The 23,644-nt window shown below is 47.6% G+C and overlaps 1 protein-coding gene across 1 annotated transcript in view; it reads left to right on the top strand.

Moving 5' to 3' along the window:
• Window positions 1-16,612, top strand: part of TINCR (TINCR ubiquitin domain containing) — a 36,583-nt gene extending 19,971 nt beyond the window's left edge. Inside the window, exon 2 of the mRNA XM_077805468.1 lies at window positions 16,501-16,612. Within this exon, the coding sequence (XP_077661594.1) occupies window positions 16,501-16,612 (112 nt within the window). The remainder of the gene's footprint in view (window positions 1-16,500) is intronic.
• The last annotated feature ends 7,032 nt before the right edge of the window (window positions 16,613-23,644 follow it).

Here is a 23,644-nt window from a genome sequence, read left to right as displayed (position 1 = left end):
TTACCACCTAAAACTTGGATTCTGTCTTGCTGATCACCTGGCTTCCTGCTGTCTTGCCCACCTAACCAAGTAGAGGACCTGAGGTGCTGCCTCTGCTCCAGGACATTTAGCATGCCCTATTGCCACCCTGTCCCCTCAGCCTCCTTGATCTTCCTTCTTTCCTTCATTCTTGCCCACCCCTTATGGCTGCTCCTGACCTGAGTTGCGTGGAGGATGCGCTACACAATAAAGTTGCATTGTACTAGATGATCTCCCCAGGGACAAAGATCCTGACACAAGCGCATCCAGGAGATTCAGGCTAATGGATAATTTTATGACCAATAATAGCTTTTGCAGTGATACATACTAAGATAAGGGCCATCAAATCTCCTGCTTCAGGGTAGAAGCTGCTCATTGGTGCTTTAGTGCATGCGTGTATGCATGCCTTCATGCATGTCCATGTATGTGTGTGCAAGGAACTGCGTGCAAGTATATGTGTGATCATATGCATGTATATCTCGCCATAGGCGTTTATATGCATGCAAGTGTGTGCAGATGTATGTATTTGAATGCACGTGAGGCATATCTCTGTGCATGTGCATTTATGCACATGCCACGTGTGTTTGTAGGTGTAGGTATGTGTGAGTGTGGCCAGGGCATTCATTTTCCTTTGAAGACTCAGGAATTGGCAACTCATGGAAGCAGGATGGATCTGATGAACCAAATGCGCCGAACACTGTCTTGCTATGCTCTTCCTTTGTGATGTCTGCTCCAACGTGTGTTGAATTACAGCCACTAATGTTGGGCTTTGCCTCCTGTTGCGTGATGTTATGTTGTGCTAGATTCTCTACATATTGCATTGTTTGTCTTCCTCCACCCCCCGCCCCTTCGCTGGGTTGTTTGTTTTCACTTCATGTGTGGCATCAAAAAGCCGTTTGAACAGCGACTACCCAAACTGAATGAAAGGGACCGTTGCTTTTGGAAGATTGAATGGATGCCTGCAGCAGAAGAGATACTAAATTATGAATTAGCTGGTGGGTTTTTTTTCCCTCACTCTAATTAAAATGTAGTGGCCATGAAGCCATAATGAAAGGCTGAACACACACTCATTATTTTTATGACTAAACCCAAGTGGACCAGAACTCTAAAAAGGCTCTGTTTGGAGTCCCATCTCCCTCCATAAAGACTGTAATAAATATCAGCTGCATTGATTTTCTTTCCCAGTGAATCCGTTGCTATTTGTTCTGGTCTAAGTGCACTGTGTTTTCCTCAGAGGCTTCCTTTTGCTCTGACTGTTCTATTATCTTTTTTTGTTTTTTTTTGCCGTTGTTGTTAATCTGTGTTGAGTGTGTAATTGAGATCCTAAGAGGGAGATTAGCAGAAACCCCCTTGGGAAGACATCTGACCTACACAAGGAAGCTAATACATAAATCCATAGCCCAAACCATTGAGGCTTACCACACCATTTACCTGGATGGTGCCATCCCTTCATCAAGAGCCTCTCAGCATCCCAGAGCCCAGCGCCATCTCTGTCGTTAGCCCTAGGTAGGTGTTTCTAACCTCGGCATGATTTTTGTATTCATTTCTCCCCCTTTTGGGGGAAGTTGGCTTGATGATTTGCTGGGTCAGATTGGCCTCTGATCCGCACCTGGCTTGCAGGGGAGGGGAGGATTGCAGGCTGGTGGGGGTGCGACAGAGGGCCCCAGGCTGATTGTGCATAATAGATTCTTTGGTGGGATGATGGTCTGTAGCTTGTGCTGTGCAGGAGGTCACACTGGATGACCATAATGGGTCCCTTCTGGCCTTAGGATCCATGGGGGAGATTTTGTAAGGCATAAATAACAGTCAGCTACCTAATTCCCATTGCTTTTCTGTGGGAGTTAGGGCTCAGTTCTCCAAGGTATTTGGTTGCCCATTTCCCACTGGTGTCAATGAGAGTTAGGTGCATAGGAGCTTTTGAAAATCCCACTGGCACCTGTCTGCACCTTTCAAAATCTGGCCCTGAAGTGACTTGTCACACAGGGAATCTAGGGCAGAGCTAAACCTCTGTCTTCTGAGTCACAAGTCATTGCCTTAACTGCAAACCCAACCTCCCTCCTGCCGTTCTTCTGCATCAATTCAGACCACAGCTACAAATTGGGATCCAGTTTACAACTGGTTTTTCTCATTTGCCCCTGGATTTGGATCAATGGTTCTCAATGTTCCTACATATTACAGAAGAGCTGCTCCACTCCCCTCTCTCACCTGACCTCACACTCACTTATGCCATGTCTAAATTCCAGACTATACATCTGTGAGGCAAGAAGCATGTCTCCCTTTCCTGTGTCACCTCTGGGGTGGCGACATTTTGCTCTCAATAATATCAAGCTCTTTTCTAGTGCTTTTCATCAGTAGCTCTCACGGCACTTTACAAAGGAGGTCACTTTACAGATGGGGAAACTGAGGCACGGGGAGAGGATGTGACTTGCCTAAGGCCACCCAGCAGGCCAATAGCAGAGCTGAGAGTAGAATCCAGGTCTCCCAAGGCCCTGTCCATTACTCTACCCACTAGGCAAAACTGCCTTCTTCAAGGCTCTGTGGCAAAGCCCACCACAGTCCATGAAAGTCATTCCATTAACTGCAATGGGCTTTGAGTCAGACCCTGATCTCTCCCCTCAGTAGATCCTGAGTTCTTCTTACACCATTCTGAACATCTTTATCCTCTACTACTATCATTGGGAGTCAAAGGCACTGAGCCTGTTACAGGGCCAAGTTCGAGGAGCTTGTTCATCACTGAAATAGCTGGAGGTAAGATGGCATAGCATGGAGTGAATCTGGGGCCATTAAAGCATTTTTTTAACATGTGATAGTTGAAGCATAGGGACTGGGAAAGATGGCTAGGTGTCCTCCCCCAGTGAATAGCTGAGGGGCATGAAACTGACAGCAAGAGTAAAGAAGTTTGGGAGTGATGTGGAATTAATTCTGGCTGCCCCTATGTCCTACCTTGAATGTAGCAATGCTCCCAACATATATCACTAGATGTGTCTATTTGGCCTCCTTTATTAACAACCTGAATCTGGAAATCCTTATTCTGAGCACTTGAACTCCCAGCCTCCCTTGCCTGTCTCCTGCCTGCAGTGATGTATGGCAAATATGCAGAATTAATTATTGACTGCTCACTCTACTGATTCCTGAATCTCAACAGATAAAGAGTTTTTAGTGTTTTCTTAATGTTACTTTGTAGTTTATTAGAGGCCTAGGAGGCATGAGGGGAAAGCTAGAGACGTGACTCAGAAATGCATGTTCTCAGCATTCGGGCAATGCGCTTCCTTTTCAATCTCATTTGTAACCGGACTATTAAAAATAAATTATCAAAGCAAAGTGGCAGTGGCAAAGCACGAGGAAAAAAAATGTTTCGTCTGCCTTCTCAAGATGCAAGCGGCGTAGTGCGCTCTGGGCTTCAGAAAAGCATATTTCAATAATGCACAGGCAGGCAATCTTTTCTGTAATCCAGGCAGCATTTTCCCACCAACTGGGAGGCAGTGTGAGGGATTCACAAGGGGGCTCACTTCCCCTGCCTCCTACCACTCCCCCAATCAATGCTGTACCAATGCACCAGCATGGTCCTTGGCGGCGCTGTGTTGCGGGAGATGCTATGTAAAGCCGTGGTCCTGAGCATGCTGGCTCATTAATTATGATTATTATTTATTTGAGCACCATTACAATTTGTATCACCTCCTCTTTTGGGGCCAAATTCTGGCCAGCGGTGCAAGCAGGCATATACCAGCAGTCCCACAGGCATCAGGGGGAATGCAGCATGGTCTCTGGCGGCCCCAATTCTGGCCTGTAGCAGGGTGGCTGCTCGCCATGTGCCCCGTGGTTTTTCTGCATGGCCCTTCCTCGGCTCCATCTTTTCAAGGGCCCTTGGGAGTGGTGTAGTCTCTCTCAGGGGTATCACCAGCCCTCCCCTGCAACAGGGTCAGTAGCCCAAACTAATTCAAAGTGGTCCTCAGTGTCCCACATGCAAGGTCCATCATAGTAGCCTCATTGTTCATACCCATTTCCTGAGCTTCTGCCCTCCACAGAGGCCTTATTCTGCTCAGCAGGCACCTAGCATTCTGGCTCAGGCTTCCTTCCTCTGTCTGCCCCGCCCATCCCCAAACCCCGCAGCTTCCTGCCACCGTCTATATTGGCATCCTCTGATTCCTCTTGGGTGACTCCTTTTGCATCCAGGGCTGGCTTAGCCCAGGATCTCCAGCCCAGGGGCAAGCCCCCCATTATGTGGCCCCTTTGAAATATTGCAGAGATACTGTTCCTCAGATCAGCTGTGAAGGAAATAACGGAAGGGCATGGCTGAAAGGGCAAGGGTTTGTTGCCTGCAGGTTAACTTACCCCATGTGCCTTGTCCTCACCATGGCCATTAGACCCAGCAGAGGAAGAAAGGATGCTGAAGTAGCACTCTGGGCTCAGTTCCCAGCTCTGCGTGACCTCACAGGCCGCCTGATTCCTATTAGTTTTAATGGGAATTGTGCATCTAAACGTGTCTTTGTAAATCAGCCTTCATTTGTCTTGTGCCTCAGTTTCCCATATGTGAAAAGGGGATGACGATCTGATTCTTATCTTTGTCACCGGGGTGTGGTGAAGTGATATTCATTAATATATGTCAGCTGCTTAGTTATTACAACAACGGGGGCCAGGTGAGACTGCAGGTGACAGAAACACATCGCATAGGGCAGAGAGGAGCTTCTCCTCGCTGGAACAGGGTACTAGGAAGAGGAGCTGCTCAGTGTGATGTCGGTCAGTTTCAAATTCACTGGGCCTGGTTTGCGCAGCTGTAAATCTGGAAGGTAAGGCCCTCAATGGGATGACAGTGCTGTAAGTGTGATCAGAAGCAGGCCCGGCTTTTTGCGGTGCCGTGATGTTTCTATCAGCCCAATTTACAGGGATGTGTAATAAACTGAAGCAAATTGGGATCAGGGACTATCATGCATTAAAAAAGCACTGCTGAGTCAACCCTCTTGCTCAGCTCATCAGTGTAACTTCTGTTTTCTCTCCGGGGTTGGCTGCAGCCAGGAGAGAGGTCTAGTAGGTGGTGTCTGACATGCCTGTGCCTGTATCACTGAGCACGAACTGTTCCAAGCTCTGGCTTCGATCTCATTTTGGGCCTGATCCTGTTGAAGTCAATGGCACGACTCTCAATGGGAGCAGGAGCAGACTTTTATATTTTAAGAACTGCATTCAGTTCCCATTTACATGTGTATAAATCTAGAGCAACTCCAATGAAGTTCATCGAGCTGCTCTAAGTTTACCCCGGTGAGTAACTCCACTGAAGACACTCTGGACTTACAGAACTGTGAACGTCTCACATAACCACATGGGGCGTTCAGAAAAAACACCAAACATCAAGAGATGTGGGATAAAATCACAAGAGATGCCAACACTGGATTTACACCAGCATGAACAGGAATACAACTGGACTCTAACATTGAAAAGGTGCCTCGGGCATCCACCACTCCATTCAGAAATGCCTTAGAAAGTTTTCTATGGAAAGTGAAAGGATCTGAGTTCATTGGGATACATTTCAAAAACTCCACCACTGAAAGTTTTCTAGAAACGGTCTTGACCTTTCCATAGATGCCGAAGAGAAAAAAAAAAAAGCCTTCCTGTTTCTCTATAAAAATGTTTCTATTTGACGATTTCCATAAAATGTTTATAGATTTTTTTTTCTTACCCCGTCCAGAGCTTTCTTCCTTGGAAGGGTTAGCAGAAGAGTATTTACAGGGGGAGGGGAAAAAATAAGTGTTTCCACTTGCAAATCTTTACAAATTTGTAAGCCCCAAATGCATGTAAATAATGCAAAGCTTTGGCTGTGTTTGCAAAAATGCGCTGGATTTATGGGCTTGTTTTAGCTAGAACTGGGATCCACGTGCAGCTTGTGCAGCATTTACAAGCGTTACGAAGTTTACGATGGAAGCAGTGCCTGTGCCGACTTGTTGGAGGTGTATCCACCCCCTCCAGGAGCAGGTCTAACCCCATTTTTATTGGCAAAGCTCCAGTTGCCAAAACCATACACCGCAACAGACCACGTGCTGCTCACTGATCTTGCCGACGGTGCTGGGCGTTTTAATGTACAGTGGCCTTAAAAGGACTCACCTTTCTAGTCCCCTCTTTGGATGAGATTGCGATGGGCTCTGCGCACTGGGGAGAGGATACGTAGCGCTTTGCTCCCAGGGTGTCCTTGCACAAGGTCCTGATGTAACGTAGGTCCTTATGCAGAGAGGATGCAGACGAAGGGTGCCTCTGCATTTGAGCTGGGAGGGATGATTCCCAGCTGGAGTAGACGGGCCCGCGAGCGCCTACAAATAGCAGGGTGCCCATGGCTGGCTGTGCCACCCCAGACACACTGTTCTTTTGAGGCATTGGCTTGAGCGCAGCGAGGACATACCTGCCTACCTGAGCTGGGAATCACACCTCCCAGCACCCGTGTAGACATACCCAAAGAGTCTGTGCTGTAAATCGGGGCTAAGTGGGATTGACGTGGTCATGGGCCTAGTGCTGGCTCCCTGCACAGGGGTTGGCAGGATTGGGCACCTTCACCTGAGGTCTAGCCAGCCCAGGCAGATTAAAGAGCTCAGCTGGGTTGCGGAAGGACTGCCTGATTGGCCGGACCGCCTGATTGGCTGCGGGGAGCCAGCCAGCCTGCTTTTAAGCTCAGCAGCAGACCGCTGGCTGCTCAGTGCTTCGGCCCACTTGCTTCTGCTCCTACCCTGCATCGGCTCCCGCCCCGTTATGGTCTTGCCCGTGCCTTGTTTTGATCCTGCTCCAGCCCTGTTCCAAATGAACCCTGCCTTGCTCTTGACTCTGTCCCTGACCCTTGGCTCTGGTTCCTGGTTTCTGACTTCAGCGCCAACCCTTGGTTCTGGTTTCCAGCCTCCTGAGCCCAGTTCTACCCATTTTGCCGGACAGCCAGCCAGTGCCTGGGCCAAACAGGATGAATTTCACCCAGGGAGTACAAGGCTTCCATCAGTCTACTTAGACTGGGCTCCCCAAAGTGGGCCTAGAGGAGCAGGGCAAACAAAGTGCTGAGCTGGTGCATGTGGTGGGCACAAGTGACGGGGACAGTGCAGACTGCACCCTTAAACGCAGGCACCATGAGAACACCAGAATTCAGGAGACCACAGTGAGATCCCCCCACCTGCAGCCACCCCATCACCCAGAAGCTCCTGGCTGCAGCAAGCCGTTAATTATTATTATTATTAGGCTTGGCAGGATTTTTTTTTTTTTTTTTTTATAATTTTGATGGGTAATGTTGAAGTTTATTTTTAAGCTTTTTTAATTTTCGTCAATTTAAAATGTTCACAATTAAGTTTAAAATCATGTCAGAGTGATCAGAGCTGGGATTTTCACAGTTGTGGGAAATTATAGGGAGCATCAGATGATGGGGTGTGTGTGTCAGACAACAATTATTTAATGATGGTAGACATTGAGATTCAAAAAGTTAAAGCATTACAACCGTTAAAATACGAACTGTTAATGTCACATGACAAAATATACAGAGTAAATAGTATTAAATCAACCTCTAATAAGTTCTAAAGCAACATTTTTCTGATCTTGCTTATCAGTAAATTTTGGTAATATTTCCATCGGTTTTGTGCATGCAGTGAAATCAACAGCTACCAATATTTACCGATAAAAATCTTGTCCTTCCAGTCTAATTATGATCTGTGTTGCTAACCCTCAATGTTCAAACTCATGAGACTGACTTAAAGTCACGAGTTTTTGTTAAATAATAAATGTTGGGTTCATGGTTTCCAGCTTTTTTCTGTCACCAAGGCCAGAAATTTACTTTTTTCGTTTTATAAATGAAAGCTGAGATACAATCACAACTCCAGGAGTTGATGCTTTAAAAGCCCTCTCCAAATACTGTGAGACTTGTGATGAAATCACAAGAGTTGGCAACGCTAATTATTATTATTATTTTGTAATAGGGCCTATAGGCCTCAACCAGCACTTGGGTCCCTTTGTGCAAGGTGCTGTACATATATAATAGTCCTTGCCCTGAAGAGCTTACAATCGAAATACACAAGACAAACAAAAGGGTGGTAGAAAGAGAGACTTATTATCCTTATTTTACAGATGGCAAACTGAGGCCCAAAGAGATGAAGTGACCTTTTGATTTGCATCAAAAGTGCCTAGGGTACCCCCTTAGGAACTACGGGCTGTGCCAAGATTCTTCCCACAGTTCAAGCCATGGCTTAAAACCACCCTGACTGTGTGACTGGTCTCATGGGTGGGGGAAATCCCCAAGCAGCTGACTCAAATTAACCAATCCTCTCACAGGATGCTGGGAGTGGGAGGGGCTGGGGTCTATATAAAACAGAGCTAGCCCTTTCCAGGGCAAGGTGAAGGAGATCCAAGGGGAAAACAGCTCCAGAAAACAAAGGGGAACACTTTGGAGGGGAAAAAAGGGTACTGAGTTTGGGGAGAGTTGGGCACAGGCTGGTGCTGCCTTCCTAGGAAATTTTGGGGACTAAAGGCTTTGGGTGTAGATCCAATTATCTGAAACCAGATACACCCCTTTTGAGAACTGCTACATTCTCCCTGGTTTCCTTCCCCTGCCCTGCTGGGATGGTCAGGTTACCCTAGCCCAGCAGGTAATGATGTAGTGACTGGAGCTCTGAGATATGGGGCCTCAGTGATCAATTGCTGAACTCCCTGGGGCTGGTGAGAATCCACCAGTTCACAGCCAAGGTCTGGACTAAGGCTGACTCTGAAAAGCAAACGCATTCTGGTATTTAAACAGAAAGCTGGTCTTAATCTTAACTACAGCGGACCTGGCAGTCCACTATAATGTGCTTGCCCCTTGCCCAGAGCGAACAGACACGTTGCGTGGAGGGTACGTTTATAAGTATCTTATAAAGCAGGGGTGGCCAAACCACAGCTTGCGAGCCACATGCTCTTTTAGATTTAAAGTGTGTCTTGTAGAGGCCCCCCCCAATACTTCCCCCTATTCTCTGCCTACCAGACTGGGGGCGGGCACTCAGGGCTTCTGCCCCATAGCAGGGTGGTGGCATTCAGGTATCCTGTGGGGCTGGAGTCCCGAGCCCCAGCAGGCACGCCCGGCTCTTGAACTTCTGAAGATTATCATGTGCATCTTGGAGGATCAGTGAGTTTGGCCACCCCTGTTATAAAGGGTTTTTAAACGCTTAATAGCTATTCCAAGCTTGCTATAGACTACATGTATACACGGCTGCTCTGTTACCTTCTGGTGGCTTCTGGAACAGAAGGCAGTAAGCCCCAGTAGAAAGCTCCCAAACTATTTAAAGGGATCCTACCCAATTCCTATATAATACAGCAACGGGTTGGACTTCAGATTAACCTTGTTGTTAACATTTATTAAAAAGGTATTAACCCTTTATAAACTCTTTAAATTAAGCTCAATAAAATGTGTAGTCCACTCTGCCTCTGGAACTCCTTTAATCCCTCCTGGGTGAGAGCTGGGTCAGCCCAGAGTGACTCAGCTTAACTGAGTCTTTTATTTTCCTATCCTCTCTGTGACTTTTTTCCCCCCAGTCGTTTCTCACCCCTTGACAGCCTCACTTAGCGCTGCAGCTGTCATTTGTGTCTGGATGTGGAAACATTTCCCTGGACACTTGATTCATCCGTCATTTAGATACTCGGAAAAAGCAGTTTCCAGCTATGAACATCCTTAAAAGCCCCAAGAAGAAATATTCACCTTGAACTTACAGTGTTACTCTGACTGCTTTTGCCACTGGACCAATGTGGACATTTTTCTGTCTACTTCCTCTCCTTTTTTTAATCTTTTGGTAACATCTGAGAATCTGATCTCACAGTCTTTGCTCTGGCAAAACTCCCATTGATGTTATTCAAGCCAAGAGTTTATCAGGATTAAAAGAGAAGATTAGAAATGTATGTGAGTAATAAGAATGGCCAGAGTTATACTAGGCTCGATGAGCTTTTATAAGCAATATTAGCCCTCCTGCTTTAGGGCATAATCCAATCAATAACTGCATGGGGTTAGGAAGAAACTTTCCCTATGGGCAGGCTGTCCCATAATAGCGATTCTTGCACCTTCTTCTTAAGCATCTAGTGCTGGCCACTGTTGGAGGCAGGATGGTGGCCTAGAAGGACCATTGATCTGATTCAGTCTGGAAATTCTTGTGCTCCTCTGATCAGATCCTGTAGGGCTAAATTCTGAATCATAGAATATCAGGGTTGGAAGGGACCTCAGGAGATCATCTAGTCCAACCCCCCCATTCAAAGCAGGACCAATCTCCAAGTTTTGCTCTGATCCCTAAATGGCCCCCTCAAGGATTGAACTCAGAACCCTGGGTTTAGCAGGCCAATGCTCAAAACACTGAGCTATCTCTTTCTCCCTCCCGCCAAGCCAATGGAAGTTATGCATTAGGAAGTGGGTGGTGCAAAGGCTTCAAACTGGCATAATTTACACTCCATGGATCTAAAAAAGGTCTGAATTCAGAGGTGAGTATAAACTGATGTAACTTGTACCTTCTTCCAGCCCTTTGTCATGAATAGTACATGGACTTAGATATCCTGCTTAGACTCACACTACCCATTTGCTCATCACCCCTGAATCTGGATCATTTGACTGTATGGGTACAGCTACACTACAATAAAAGACCCATGGCTGAGCTGCGTCTGGCCCAGGTCATCTGACTCAGGCTTGCAGGGCTTGGCCTATGGGGCTAAATATTGCAGTGCAGATGTTTGGGTTCAGGCTGGAGCTCAGGCTGTGAAACCCTGCAAGGGGGATTGGTCTCCGAGCCCAGACTCCGGTTTGAGCCTGAATGTCTACATGGAAATGTTTAGCCCTGCAGCCCAAGCCCCACGAGCCTGAGTCAATTGACCTGGGCTCTGAGGCTCTGGAGTGTCCTTATTTGGTGAAGGTGGTTTTAAGTGTGTATCCTGGGCTTTGTCCTTGGAGCATATTCTGTGGTCTCTGAGTGCCTTGCTATAGATAACCGATTTCTTGGTATGTTTGGAGTAGCTCCTGGATCTGTGAAGGTAGGTGTGGTGATCCATGGGTTTCTTGTGTATAGGTGTCCATAGGGTTCCTCTGTTGGAGATGACTGTGGTCTCCAGGAAGCTGATGGTGGTGTGGGGGTGTTCTAGAGAGAATTTAATGGATGAGTGGGGCTGGTTGACGTTGTGGTGGAAATCTGAGGGAGTATAGTTCATTGGTCCACAGGATGAAAATATCATTTATGTATCTCGGGTCTATCAGTGGTTTTGTGATGCATTTTTGCTACTCTGTGCTAGATCAGCATTGGGAGAAGTACTGAAAATTCTCAAAAAGAAAAGGAGTACTTGTGGCACCTTAGAGACTAACCAGTTTATTTGAGCATGAGCTTTCGTGAGCTACAGCTCACTTCATCAGATGAAGTGAGCTGTAGCTCACGAAAGCTCAATGAAGTGAGCTGTAGCTCACGAAAGCTCATGCTCAAATAAACTGGTTAGTCTCTAAGGTGCCACAAGTACTCCTTTTCTTTTTGCGAATACAGACTAACACGGCTGTTACTCTGAAACCTGAAAATTCTCAGTGTAGGCGAGACTTAAGGGGGTGTAATTTACATTCCCAGGGGGAATGTACCAAGAAGAGTAGTCAGCAGGAGAGTATAACTTAAAGTGCCCTTCTTTCTCTCTCACCCTTGTTTCCATCTCCTTGGCCAGTAAATTCCAACATGAGGGAGAAAGCATGAAGGTACTGATTGGATAATTGGGCAGAGGGGTGACACAGGCTGGAGTCATGAGCAGAGGGGATGGTGAGTCATCTTGATAGCATAGCAGAGAAGATTGATCAAGCTCTCTCTCATCCTCCCATTGAGACTTTAAAGGAAACGGAAGAGAGAACCACTATAATTGGAAACAAGCCTCCGTCAGACTGAGAAATCTCTGCTTTTCTCTTCGCGAGTGGGAATCCGCCACTACCTCAGCTCACACCCACCTCCCCGACATTGTAATTCACAGCCTTGCACACCCGGTGTCTGATGTTTTCACCTGATGCATGCACCCTTTTCTTGGGAAGAGATCACACTAGTGGGGAACGATTAAAATCAAATAAACAGTCAAATGAATTTAAAACAAAGATAGCAATTCAGCGGCTATGTTCTATTCCCACCACCCACCACCATTTATAACTAATTGGGGCTTTGTTATACACTCTCACCCGGTGACAGATAAATACTAAACTCCACTGGTTAACAATAATCACCCTAATTATACCAAGATGACATTTACAATTCAGGCAATTGCTAATCCATTACCTCACTTTGCTGAATACTAGAACATTCAAATTAAAAGTTATTCACCCACAAAGAACATTGTTTTAGTAGCTGAAACAGCTTAGTAAAGGAATTTATTACGGTAATTTGCAGCATTCCCATAAATAAAACATTCAAGAGTTGCCTTCCCCCCCCACCCCGAAAAGAGAGGTATAAAATAGATCTTTTATGATGAATATTTCCACCTCCCCTGTATTGTGATTTTTAAAAAACTGAAATTGTCAGACAAAGTTTGCATACTTAAATGAACAGGGCTTCTGAGTGCACCTTGTATGGCCCAGAGCATATGGATCAGCTGAAATAATTGAAAATACACGGATGTAAAACTGGTGTAAACAGGGCATATGCGAGCAGTATGAATAATAGATTTTTTTGGTTCACACGCAATATTGAAAAAAGGATTTTGGGTTGACTTTTTTGTTGAAATTTTTGGAAATTGAAAAGTTAAAAAAAATTTAGATTTAGAAGTTTTTTTTAACACGTTTGCATTTTTAAAAATCTATTTGAAGGAGATTCCAAAACAAAGGTATTTGAACTGAAAAAATTCAAATCACTTTGACTAGAAAATAAAACAAACTTTAATTTTTTTCTGAATACTGTCTTTTTTTTTTCCCCAACAGGAAAAAATCTGGTAAAATAGGGAAATGTTTCGCTGTTGCCAAATCTGTGGGTTTCACCAAAAAATATTTCACACACAAAATGTCACCTAGTAACACGAATGGCTTTGCTTCACGATTCACACCAGTGTCAGGGAGATGGGGAATCAGGCAGTGAAGGTCCCCTGGCAAAACCCCTCGCCCCCCCCCCCCCCGCTGACATCAGTTGGGCCAGGATTTCAATACAGTTTCAGAGGTGATGAGCGGGTACTTTGCTGCATTCTCTAAAATCAGGACCTTTTAAAGATGATTCCAGTTGAGGCATCCAAAATCACTGGCCACTGACCATGTAAGCCATTGGTTTTCAAACTGGGGGGGTGGGGGGGGTGGGCGTGTATGAGGGTCACAACAAAGTTACCAGGAGGCACGAGGTGGAGCCATGAGTCTGGGTCAGAGCAGGGCATCAGCAGCAGGAGAGCCTGCGGGGCAGGAGGGGTGGGGGAGAAAACAGCCCCACCCCGTCCTGCCCCAGCCTGCTGTTCTCCCCCCCTTGTCCTGCCCTGGCTGCTGGGAACTCCCTGATTATTCTCCCTGCTGCTGCCCTGGCTCAGACACCCAGCCAGCCGCAGCTCCTCGTATTTTAGACCCTTTGGAACTCACAGGTGTAAGAGGCTCTGGGCAGAGGGAAGGGACGGTGAGGAGCCCTGGTCCACTCCACGTCATGCTGCCCTGGGCTTCTCCAGAGATGGAGCCATCCGGGTCCTGCCACTGCCCCCACTGTAAACTGCCTGCTCCCCTCAGTGAGTCACTTTCTGCCCTGGACAGGCAGGAGTTGGGGGCCCTGGGCTGTCATGTGACTCCCACAGAGAACGTGGGGGTGCAGCAAAAAAACAAACCAACTGGAAACCTCTGGTTTAGGCCTAAAGAATATTAGTTTGTGTAGGTCAGAACAGTCCAGTCCTCTGGCTGCTGCATCCTTGTGCTGTAGCAATCTGCCATGGTAAGAAATTGTGTCTTTCATTCCTACATAACAGTGAGAATATGATGACCACAAAGCCCCTCCCCAGCCAACACAGACTGAATTCCCCTGCCATCAATAGGCAGTCACCTCTGAGGTCAGGGCAGGCTGGGGAGTGGCTTTGTGGGCAAGTTTGCTCTATTTATTCTGGGGATAGAGCCCTTAATCATTGTGGAGTCTCACCCTGACTCTTCTCCCCAGCACAAAAAAAATTCACTGAAAGGTAGAGCAGAAATCCCAGCCCCTACATAGAATCATAGAATATCAGGGTTGGAAGGGACCTCAGGAGGTCATCTAGTCCAGCCCCCTGCTCAAAGCAGGACTGATCCCCACTTAAATCATCCCAGCCAGGGCTTTGTCAAGCCTGACCTTAAAAACCTCCAAGGAAGGAGATTCTACCACCTCCCTAGGTAACGCATTCCAGTGTTTCAGCACCCTCCTAGTGAAAAAGTTTTTCCTAATATCCAACCCAAATCTCCCCCACTGCAACTTGAGACCATTACTCCTTGTCCTATCGTCCGCATACTCCTTGTCCTGTCATCCATTTGTCAAGCAAATGTTAATGGAGTCCTCAAAAGAAGGGAGGAAAGGGTTAAACTGCCTAAAAAGCTGGGCCTGTGTTCCTTCAGACTCTGAGCGACCCCTTGTACTCTGTGCTGCCTGGAGCCCACATGGCCATCTGAGGCGTGGAGCACTTTTGTCAGAGTTCTCAAACCAGAAATGTCCAAAGCTATTTGCAATAAAACAGCAAGCCGCAGCAAACCGGGTCTCCTGGCTCAGCTGGCACATCTTCCCTCAAGCACCATCCACCAGTCTGACGGCTGCGCCAGCTTGGCTACGGGGGCCAACCTCAGACAAAGAATAAGCTATTAAGCTGCACAGAGGGCTCGCTGTCTGCCCTTTGCCCATTCCTCCACTGATTGAGTTGTTCGCAGTCCAAACCTAAGAGCTCGCTTGCAAGAGGCTCAGCAGATGATTCCTCCCGCAGTCAGTCTCATTCCAGATGATCGGCCGCCCAGGTCTGGAGATGGATGGGGGATCTAATGGGATGCTGAGCCATGCAGGGAGAAGGGCAGTATGGGCTAGGGATCAAGCATTGAGTCTATTATTATGGATGGAGGTTATGACAATCAAGAGGTGCTCCATTTTGGGGGAAATTCATCCCTGCACACAGGGTCTGTACAATACCTCTGACTTATGCCCCGTTTAAGCCATAGTGGGATTTAAATCATAGCCCTCCACACAGGGGTAAGTTTCACCTGTGAATTTCTGAGGGTGTGTCAAGGAAAGATTCCCTGCCAGACGGCTGCTAGCTAGCTAGTTAGCAAACACTCTCTTGGTTTCCTGGTGTCCGCTGTGTGCATACCTCTTGTCCCATCGCTCACTTCGCAGCTGAAGCAGCAAGTCCCTTAGCTAGCAGCAGTAGTAGGCTCTTATCCTCTTATATGGACCAGGCACGTTGCTCAGGGGGAGGTGAGAGCAGCGAGGGGAGAACCTTCAGAGTTTGGGGGTCAGTCTGGCAAAACACCTTCAAAGCTCAGATCCTTTCCTGAACCTCTTGAGATTGCTGGCACTTCCTGCTTCTGTTGCAGCTGGAAATAGCCAATAGCAGATCTGGGCATAGAACAGTTTATCTAGGACCACAGGGCTTCCAGCACTGCAGTATATGAGCAACTCCCAAGTATTTATGGATGCAACTTCACCACGCCCCTGGAAGGTAGTGAAATGCTATTATCCCCATTTTACAGCTGGGGAAACTGAGGTACAGAGTGATTTGAACAACTTGCCCACAGTTATGGAGGGAGTCTGTAGCAGAGCTGCAAATGACTCCAGATCTCCTGAGTCCCACTGCAGTGCATTAGCCACAAGACCCATCCTTCCTGCTCTAACCACTGCCCCTTGGTGATTCCATCCCTAGGTGAGAAAAGGCGATCTTCTGTGTAGGGAAAGTTCTCAGCCCCTCTCTCATCAGGCCCGTGCACTATTTGCGGTGGTGGATAGCAGCCCTGACATTGCACATATGTTTTGTGTACAGCTGCTCCACGTCAGCCCCGCCCTGTGTGAATCTATACCGGGGGCAGCTTGACTGCTTCTGTCCGATAGAGACAGATTGCCGGAAGGCTGCTCTCATAAACAAAGATCTGCAGGCTTCTGATCACCACTCCTCCTTCTTCTTCCCCAGCTCAATTAAGAAACAACATATTTTCCGGCTCGCCTGCTCTGCTTTTATTTCCTCTCTGTCTTATGCTTCTGTGGAGTTTTTTTTTTCTCTTCTTCTTCTTTCCTTCATGCTATGGCAGTGCTGCTGAATGCTAATGAAAGCATACTCTAGTCACACTCAGGGCAGCCCTGCTTTACTAACCTTTGCAGATACCCAACTATGGGAGCCACGCTGGGCTGGTTATTAGAATTACAATGGTAGTACCTAGGAACTCTGGTCATAGGGCAAGGCCCCATTGTGCTGAGTGCTGCAGGGACAAGTAACACAAAAGCTGCTTTCCCTGCTAATAGATTTTGTGTGTCCGCCAGGTGGTCTAGTTTCAGTTGCCCTGGGATCTCTCCGAAGCCCTCTTGATGGGCACCTGAGGTTGCCTTTGGTTCTTAGGCCACTCAAGCTGCAGCCTCAGGCCTCAAACAACACCGTGATCCAGCCTTCATGCCGGAGCAGAGAGAGCGATTGTGATAGCCTCTCCGGCTTGGCTGACGCTGGGGAATGAACTGGGGGGGTCTTCAAAGCTGAAAGCACAAACCTCTACAGCTTGAGCTCAGTGGGTGAGCCTGTAACCAACCCACAACCTTTGTGGCTTGGGCACAGAGGGGGACACACAAAACCCCCACAGAAAGTAGGTTATACAGTGTCGGGCATGAGGTGGAACGTGTTAGGAAGAGTCCTGATTCCCAGTGCAGTGCCTGACCAATTGGGCCAGGTTTCCTCTCTAGCTGTCACACCTACACTATACGTGCAGGGCCCCAAACACCTTGGCATTGTAGATCACATCCTGTTTAGTGCCAATAGAAACAGGTGATGATGGGTGTCCGAAAGGCTCAATTTTTTTTTTCTGCGTTACATTAGTTCACGTTGAGGGCAAACACTCAAGGCCGAATTGTCTAGGGTGCTGAGCATCCTGACCCCATTTGAAGTCCGTGGGAGCTGCAGGTGGGTTAGTGGAGACTACATTTGGATCCAAAGGTGAACTAAGCACCTTCGTGTTTGGGGGTAGAAGTAAGGGGAGACTTGAGCTTCAGCCCAGTATTGGGCTACACCCAGATTGTGAAGATTGGGTCCACACCTGAACTCCCCAATGTTCCAGTTAAACTGTCAAAATCACCCCTTCAGAATAAAGCATGAGCCCTCCTCGTCCACTCAACGCCTCTGGGACTTTTCTGGCCCCAGTTCTCATCATAATTCTCCATTTGTTTTCTTCGTTCCCTTCCCTTCCAATCCTTTGGCATTAGCCCAATTTACATGTATTTCACTTTGCTCTCTTCTCCCAGCTAAATGCCCAGTCAGGTCAAATTACTACCCTACCACTAATGAGCACTAATTTCTCTTCTGATTTGAAAGACCAGCTAGCATTTTGAATGCATTTCCAACCCTCCCACCCAACAGTCTGGTTGTGCAGGTAAAGCAGTCTCCTGCTTGAGCCATCAGAGAGGTCTGAAGCCCGGGACCTTCAGTGCTGAAAACACAATAGTCCTTGAGCTGAAGCAGCAAGTCCCTTAGCTAGCAGCAGTAGTAGGCTCTTATCCTCTTATATGGACCAGGCATTAGAGGGAGACAAAGATGCACTCCCTACTAGGTTAGAATAAAGAGGGTCCCCAGAATCTGTCATGTATTTTGGGAGGAGAAGAGGCTTTTTAGACCTTGAATCCTTTGTTCTTTTCCCCCAACTGTAAATCTGAATTTCAGAGAGTGAGAAGCTCAGCAACTGTCTAAGTCTGACCACTCTTAGTCTCTGACACTTGTAATGTGTACAATTCATTGTCCCACCAAAGCAGGGAAATTGTAACGGCCTCTCTGTCTATAGATGCCGGTTGTTTAGCTGTGAGTAGTGGCAAAGGGTTTCTTGGTCTATATTCTTAAAGGCACGGAAAGAAGGAAGCTTCTCTTTTCTCGCTGACCTCAGTTATTTTCTGTCCTTTCCATTTCAGGCTGTATATTTCTTTTCTGTCAGGTTGGGATTTTTATGTGACAGTGGTTGGCTGTTACACAGAGAATGCTCTGCAGCCACAGTATTGATGAGGGAAACAAAAGAAGAAGCAAACAGTTTCTCTTCCTCCCATTTTAGGTCAGGAAAATCTCCCCAACTTTCTGAAAGGCATATTGAAAAAAAAATCAGTAAATTCGTGAACTTACCGTTCGTACTTAGCAGACAAATTACATTTCTTCCGAAATGTTCCAAAATGCATTCATTTTCAGAGTACATTACTTTCATAATGCTGTGTGGAACATTAAATGAGAATTTCCCTGAGCTGGCTACAGAGCACACTTTTATATTTCATAGTCTGACACGGAGCCCAGGATAAGTAATGAAAATCTTTTAGAAAAGTGACAATCTTGTCTAGCAGCCTGGCCTGGTGAAGAGATTGCAACATAAAACAGATGAGTGCCCTGCTTGACAGCTAATTGTGTCGGGCTTAATTACAACAAGCAGAATTTAATCGGCTGTGCAGTGTGGTTTTTTAGGCTGGGGGAACCATCTGGAATGTACCTTGCTTCTGGGCTGATGGAGGGGAAGGGTTTCACCGGATTGTGAAGACAGGAAAGCAATGGTGCATGTGCTTATAGGCAGGAGAAGTTGCTTAGCGTATTTCATTTGAGTCATATGATGGATTTCAGGGATCTTTACGCATACGTGCGCAGCGTTACCTGATGGCTATGAGGCCTCGGAAACAGTCCCGGAGTTGATTCGGTGGGCCTCGTTCTCCAAAGCCCTATGCCTTGTCCAGCCACATTCACCAGTGCACAGGGAACAGAATGGTAGTGCCTTAAACCTGCCGTGTATTGTATGAATAACTGCACGTGGTGCAGAGCAAAGGAGAATCAGGCCAAGTGTTTTTTGCGATCCGATAGCCTTATGGGTTGTCTGTATGAAGGGAATTTGACAGTTCTCAGCTTAGTTCCAGTGGCCAGGTGTCCCCCCTAAAGGTCATCACAATCGGTGCAGTTGGCAACCTTGCTGGCAGTCTCAGTAGAGAGACAGAGGGCTTGATGAGCTATTGGAGACTGAAATCTCCTCTTGTTCCATAGAGGTGGTCCTTTTAGGCCAGAGGAGTGGCGTGCTGCACCTGTTTCAGAGCGGGATTCTCCGTTGCTCCACCCCTCTGTGCAGTCACTGACACCAAGGCAATGTGAGTGTGACATGGCTGTCTCGTGCTTCTCTTCTCATCCGTTGTTGCTTTGCCCTGGTGTGAGGTGCAGGGCTACGGAGAGTCAGGCCCAAGTTGTAGGGGCAATAGCGAATCAGGCCCTCTACAGGCTTGGTAATCTTGCATCTTCCACCAGTGCTAAAGCCACATGAAACTGGTTTAAAAGGAGCCTGTCTTTATTTGAGAAATGGCACTTTGTCTCCTGGGTGGAATATGATGACCTGTCCAGCAACTTCTTGTTGACCAAGCTTTGGCTCAATGAGCTTAAACTATCGACAATCTGCAGGGTTGACTGGATGGAGGTTGAAAGGCCATTGGTAATCTCCCACAAACCACAGCTTCAGGAAGCTAGACTGGGAACTGTGGGGGCTAGATACCCCGAGGTTTGTGCTGTGTTGCTGCACAACTGGGGACCCGGGGCAAAACAGCCAATGAAAACAGGATGGCCAGTGGGGGCAGGCTGCACTGATGGCTCTTACACTGGTTCAGTTAGCATAGCTTTCTCCACGAGCCACAGTTTTAGAGTGAGGTCTGGCAAATGGCCTAAGCCCAAGTGTAGGTGCTTCTGAGTTCTAGGCCTAACTCTGCCACTGACTTGCCATGTGACCTTAGGGGAGTCGCTTCACTCCCCCCGTGGAGCATAATACCTACGTACTTCACAGAGACTTAACTGGTAAATGCTTTGGCGAATGCAATTGCTAAGCAGTGCTATAGAGATGAAGCGAGCTTAAAATAGATATAAAGTGGGCCTTTAAGTTCTATTTTTGCACAGTGTGTATAAGCCAAAGAGGAGGGTGGGATGTATAAAAACAAGGTGAGGGGAGCTGGGCCACTTAATCTCAGTGGCTTTATTGCTGTGTAACCGTTCACAGGCTGCCCCACGAAGACTCGGGAGTAAAGGTTAGAAAGGTGCTGTTTCTGTGGCTTAAAGATAATGCGACTCAAAATTTAATTTCATTAGTGACCACCAGATCCCTCAGCGAATTGCCAGGGCCTTTCCGGGTGGTCTCCCCAGCCGTTTCATTGACAATTATTTTATTGCCTACAATTATAAGTCCCCCATCACCATAATGTCTGGGCATACTCCAGCACTTTGAAAGTTTTGGGTTGCCAGTGAAGCCTGCCTGACTTGTAATGTATTGATTCTGGCTTTCCACTGGCCGCTCCCCTGATTCTCTGCCCTCCCGTTCCCACAAAACACAGCCCCACATGCATACTGGTGAGATCTCTGTGATCCTTTCAGGTCTGTGGAACCATACTGATTCTGTTGCCTTCGGGGCCTTATCCACTCACAGGGAGCAGGATTTGGGCCTACAGTCATGATGTGTAGCGCTTTCATCCACAGTGCACAATAAACAAGTGCACAATAAACAGGTGAGCATTATTGTCCCCAGTGGGGAAACTGAGGCACACAGTGGGGAAGTGACTTGCCCAGGGTCCTGCTGCGTGCCAGTGAAACCAGACTTCCTAATTCCCAGCTGGGGGCTTTAACTGCTGGACCATATTAAAAGATGGTCTTGTTTTAAGCCTAAATCCCATTTTTGCTGTTTTCTTGGTCAAAGGAGCAGCATTCTACTGGGAAACAGCCTGTTTCAATCCAGACGAATGTGATGGCCAGCCTGTCAAAACTGTTTTTCAGATTCCCTCACATGGCTTTGCAGAAGCTTCTGGCATCTGCTAGGAGGAAACTCTGATTAACCCAACATTATTCTTAAACACCTATTGCTTCTGCAGCTGCTGCCCTGCTACTGTTATCGAAGGAGCCTGGGCGTAAATATTCTCCTAACTGCTTTGCGTGATCCTTTGGGACAGAAGGTCCTGCATGAATGGAAGATATTATTAATTATCAGCAGCTCTTATTCTAATAAAGGGCTAGGGTTTTTCTGATGCGCGGGGCTTTGATTCAACAATCATCTTTCAAGCAGCCGGCTTGTAGCCTCACTTTAAACTCTCAGCACAGCAAACTCTGCCAAATATAACCCAACTGCTAGGCCATGATGGATATATATATATATCCCCTTCCCTGCCTCAATGATCAGACAGCGAAGCAAATGGCTCCTATGACAGATGTGAGAGCTTGGAAGCGTGGAAACGTCAAAAGACTTATTCTCCTGGGACGTGCCAGACACCATAGGCGCAGAAAATATTAATGGACCTTTCTCTATCAGTAAGTGTGGTGTCTATCTTCGTGTTTTCTGGCTTGCTGGGCCGGTTTCCTGTAGCATCTGGAATTATTAATGCAACATCACCCAGTGCCAGTTATGCAGATACCCAGCCTTTGAAGCTTTGCCCCCTTGGAGAGAGGGGCATTGATGGGTTCTATGTTTCAGGAGGACTGGCCTCCAAACTATTACCCCACCCCCACCCCTCAGCCCCCCCCAAAAAGTGTCTGCATGAACTAAGTAGATCCCAAGGAGGCAAGATCTTGCTGGTAAGCAGAAAACCCTGCAAGGGTCTCCAAGTGGAAGATGGCGGAACAGCTAGTGAGCCTGGCATAGAATCATAGAATATCAGGGTTGGAAGGGACCTCAGAAGGTCATCTAGTCCAACCCCCTGCTCAAAGCAGGACCAATCCCCAACTAAATCATCCCAGCCAGGGCTTTGTCAAGCCTGACCTTAAAAATATCTAAGGAAGGAGATTCCACCTCCTCCCTAAGTAACGCATTCCAGTGTTTCACCACCCGCCTAGTGAAAAGGTTTTTCCTCATATCTAACCTAAACCTCCCCCACTGCAACTTGAGACCATTACTCCTTGTTCTGTCATCAGCTACCACTGAGAACAGTCTAGATCCATCCTCTTTGGAACCCCCTTTCAGGTAGTTGAAAGCAGCTATCAAATCCCCCCTCATTCTTCTCTTCCGCAGACTAAACAATCCCAGTTCCCTCAGTCTCTCCTCATAAGTCATGTGTTCCAGTCCCCTAATCATTTTTGTTGCCCTCCACTGGATGTTTTCCAATTTTTCCACATCCTTCTTGTAGTGTGGGGCCCAAAACTGGACACAGTACTCCAGATGAGGCCTCACCAATGTCGAATAGAGAGGAACGATCACGTCCCTCGATCTGTAGCCAGCTTATTATTTTATGATACATACTGTGCTCTGTGGAAACTGGCTGGTCACTGGTTTTCCTCGAGAGGGAACGAACAGCAGGTGCTGGACTAAAGCGTACAAACTCCCCTGAAGCTACAGGTACTTAGTTCCCTCCTTCTCTGCCCCCAAATGGATTTACCCAGCCCTGCCAGCCTCTTGTGTAAGATCAGGGCTTCTATAGACCACTTCCCTGAGATCGCTTCCCTGTTCTGAAGTGCTTGGATGGTGGGTTCTTGAGCAGTAAGAATTACACCTCCGCTGCGCAAAGCTTATTTTACCTGAGCTTTGCATACAGACTTGAGGAGACCGTATTTGTTTTTGTAGCTTCATGCAGTTTAAGGCCACAAGGGATCATTCGATCCTCTAGTCTGACTCCTGTATGTCACGGGCCATTACATTTATTTCACCCAGATACCCCTATATTCTGTGTAACGGCTTTAGTTAGACTAAAGCATTTCAGTCCTTGGGAGACTACACTGTAGCGTGTAGAGTGACCAGGCGTCCGGTTTTCGACTGGAACACCCGGTTGAAAAGGGATCCTCGTGGCGCCAGTCAGCAGTGCTGACCGGGCCATTGACTGCTTAGTTGGCGGTGCTGCTCGGCGGGGCTGGCAGGCTTCTTGCCAACTTCTGCGCCGTGCGGCTCCTGGGAAGCAGCCAGCATGTCTCCCCTCCAGCTCCTGCATGTAGAAGCAGCCAGGGGGCTCTGCCCACTGCCCCCCCCGTCCCAAGCACTGCCCCCGCAGCTCCCGTTGGTGGGAACTGTGGCGAATGGGAGCTGCGGGGGCAGCGTCTGTGCATGGGGCAGAGTGCAGAGCCAGCTGTTCGCACCTTCACGTAGGAGCCAGAAGAGGGACATGCCAGCTGCTTCCTGGGAGCTGCTTGAGATAAGCGCCACCTGGAGCCTGCACCCCTGACCCCCTCCCAGGCCCCAACCCTCTGCCCTGAGCATGTGAGCAAGACCCACTGTCCCGCATCTGGAAAGGATTCTCTGTTCTCCGAGGCTAACTTGGATGGATGAATTTGTGCTTTTGCTCCTCAGACTTTGCTTATGATTCTCCAGCATGGCTGAGTGTCTGTATTTCTGTGGCTGTCTGCAAGCACTCTGGACACTGATGCGTGCTCCCCCCAGCTTTCAATCCAGCATCCCATCCAGATGGCCAGGTCTCACTGCATGAAGCTATCCCAGATCCCATGTCCCATTGCAATGCACGAACGCCCCCCCACATGGATGCACCTGTCGGTGATCTAGCCCTCGGTCACCCTCGGTGATCTAGCCCCTGTCCTTCAC

This window comes from Eretmochelys imbricata, chromosome 25 (genome assembly GCF_965152235.1).
Source record: "Eretmochelys imbricata isolate rEreImb1 chromosome 25, rEreImb1.hap1, whole genome shotgun sequence".
Classification (NCBI taxonomy): domain Eukaryota; kingdom Metazoa; phylum Chordata; order Testudines; family Cheloniidae; genus Eretmochelys; species Eretmochelys imbricata.
The sequence above is the reverse complement of the archived record's forward strand: the minus strand, read 5'-3'. Positions and strand labels throughout refer to the sequence as shown.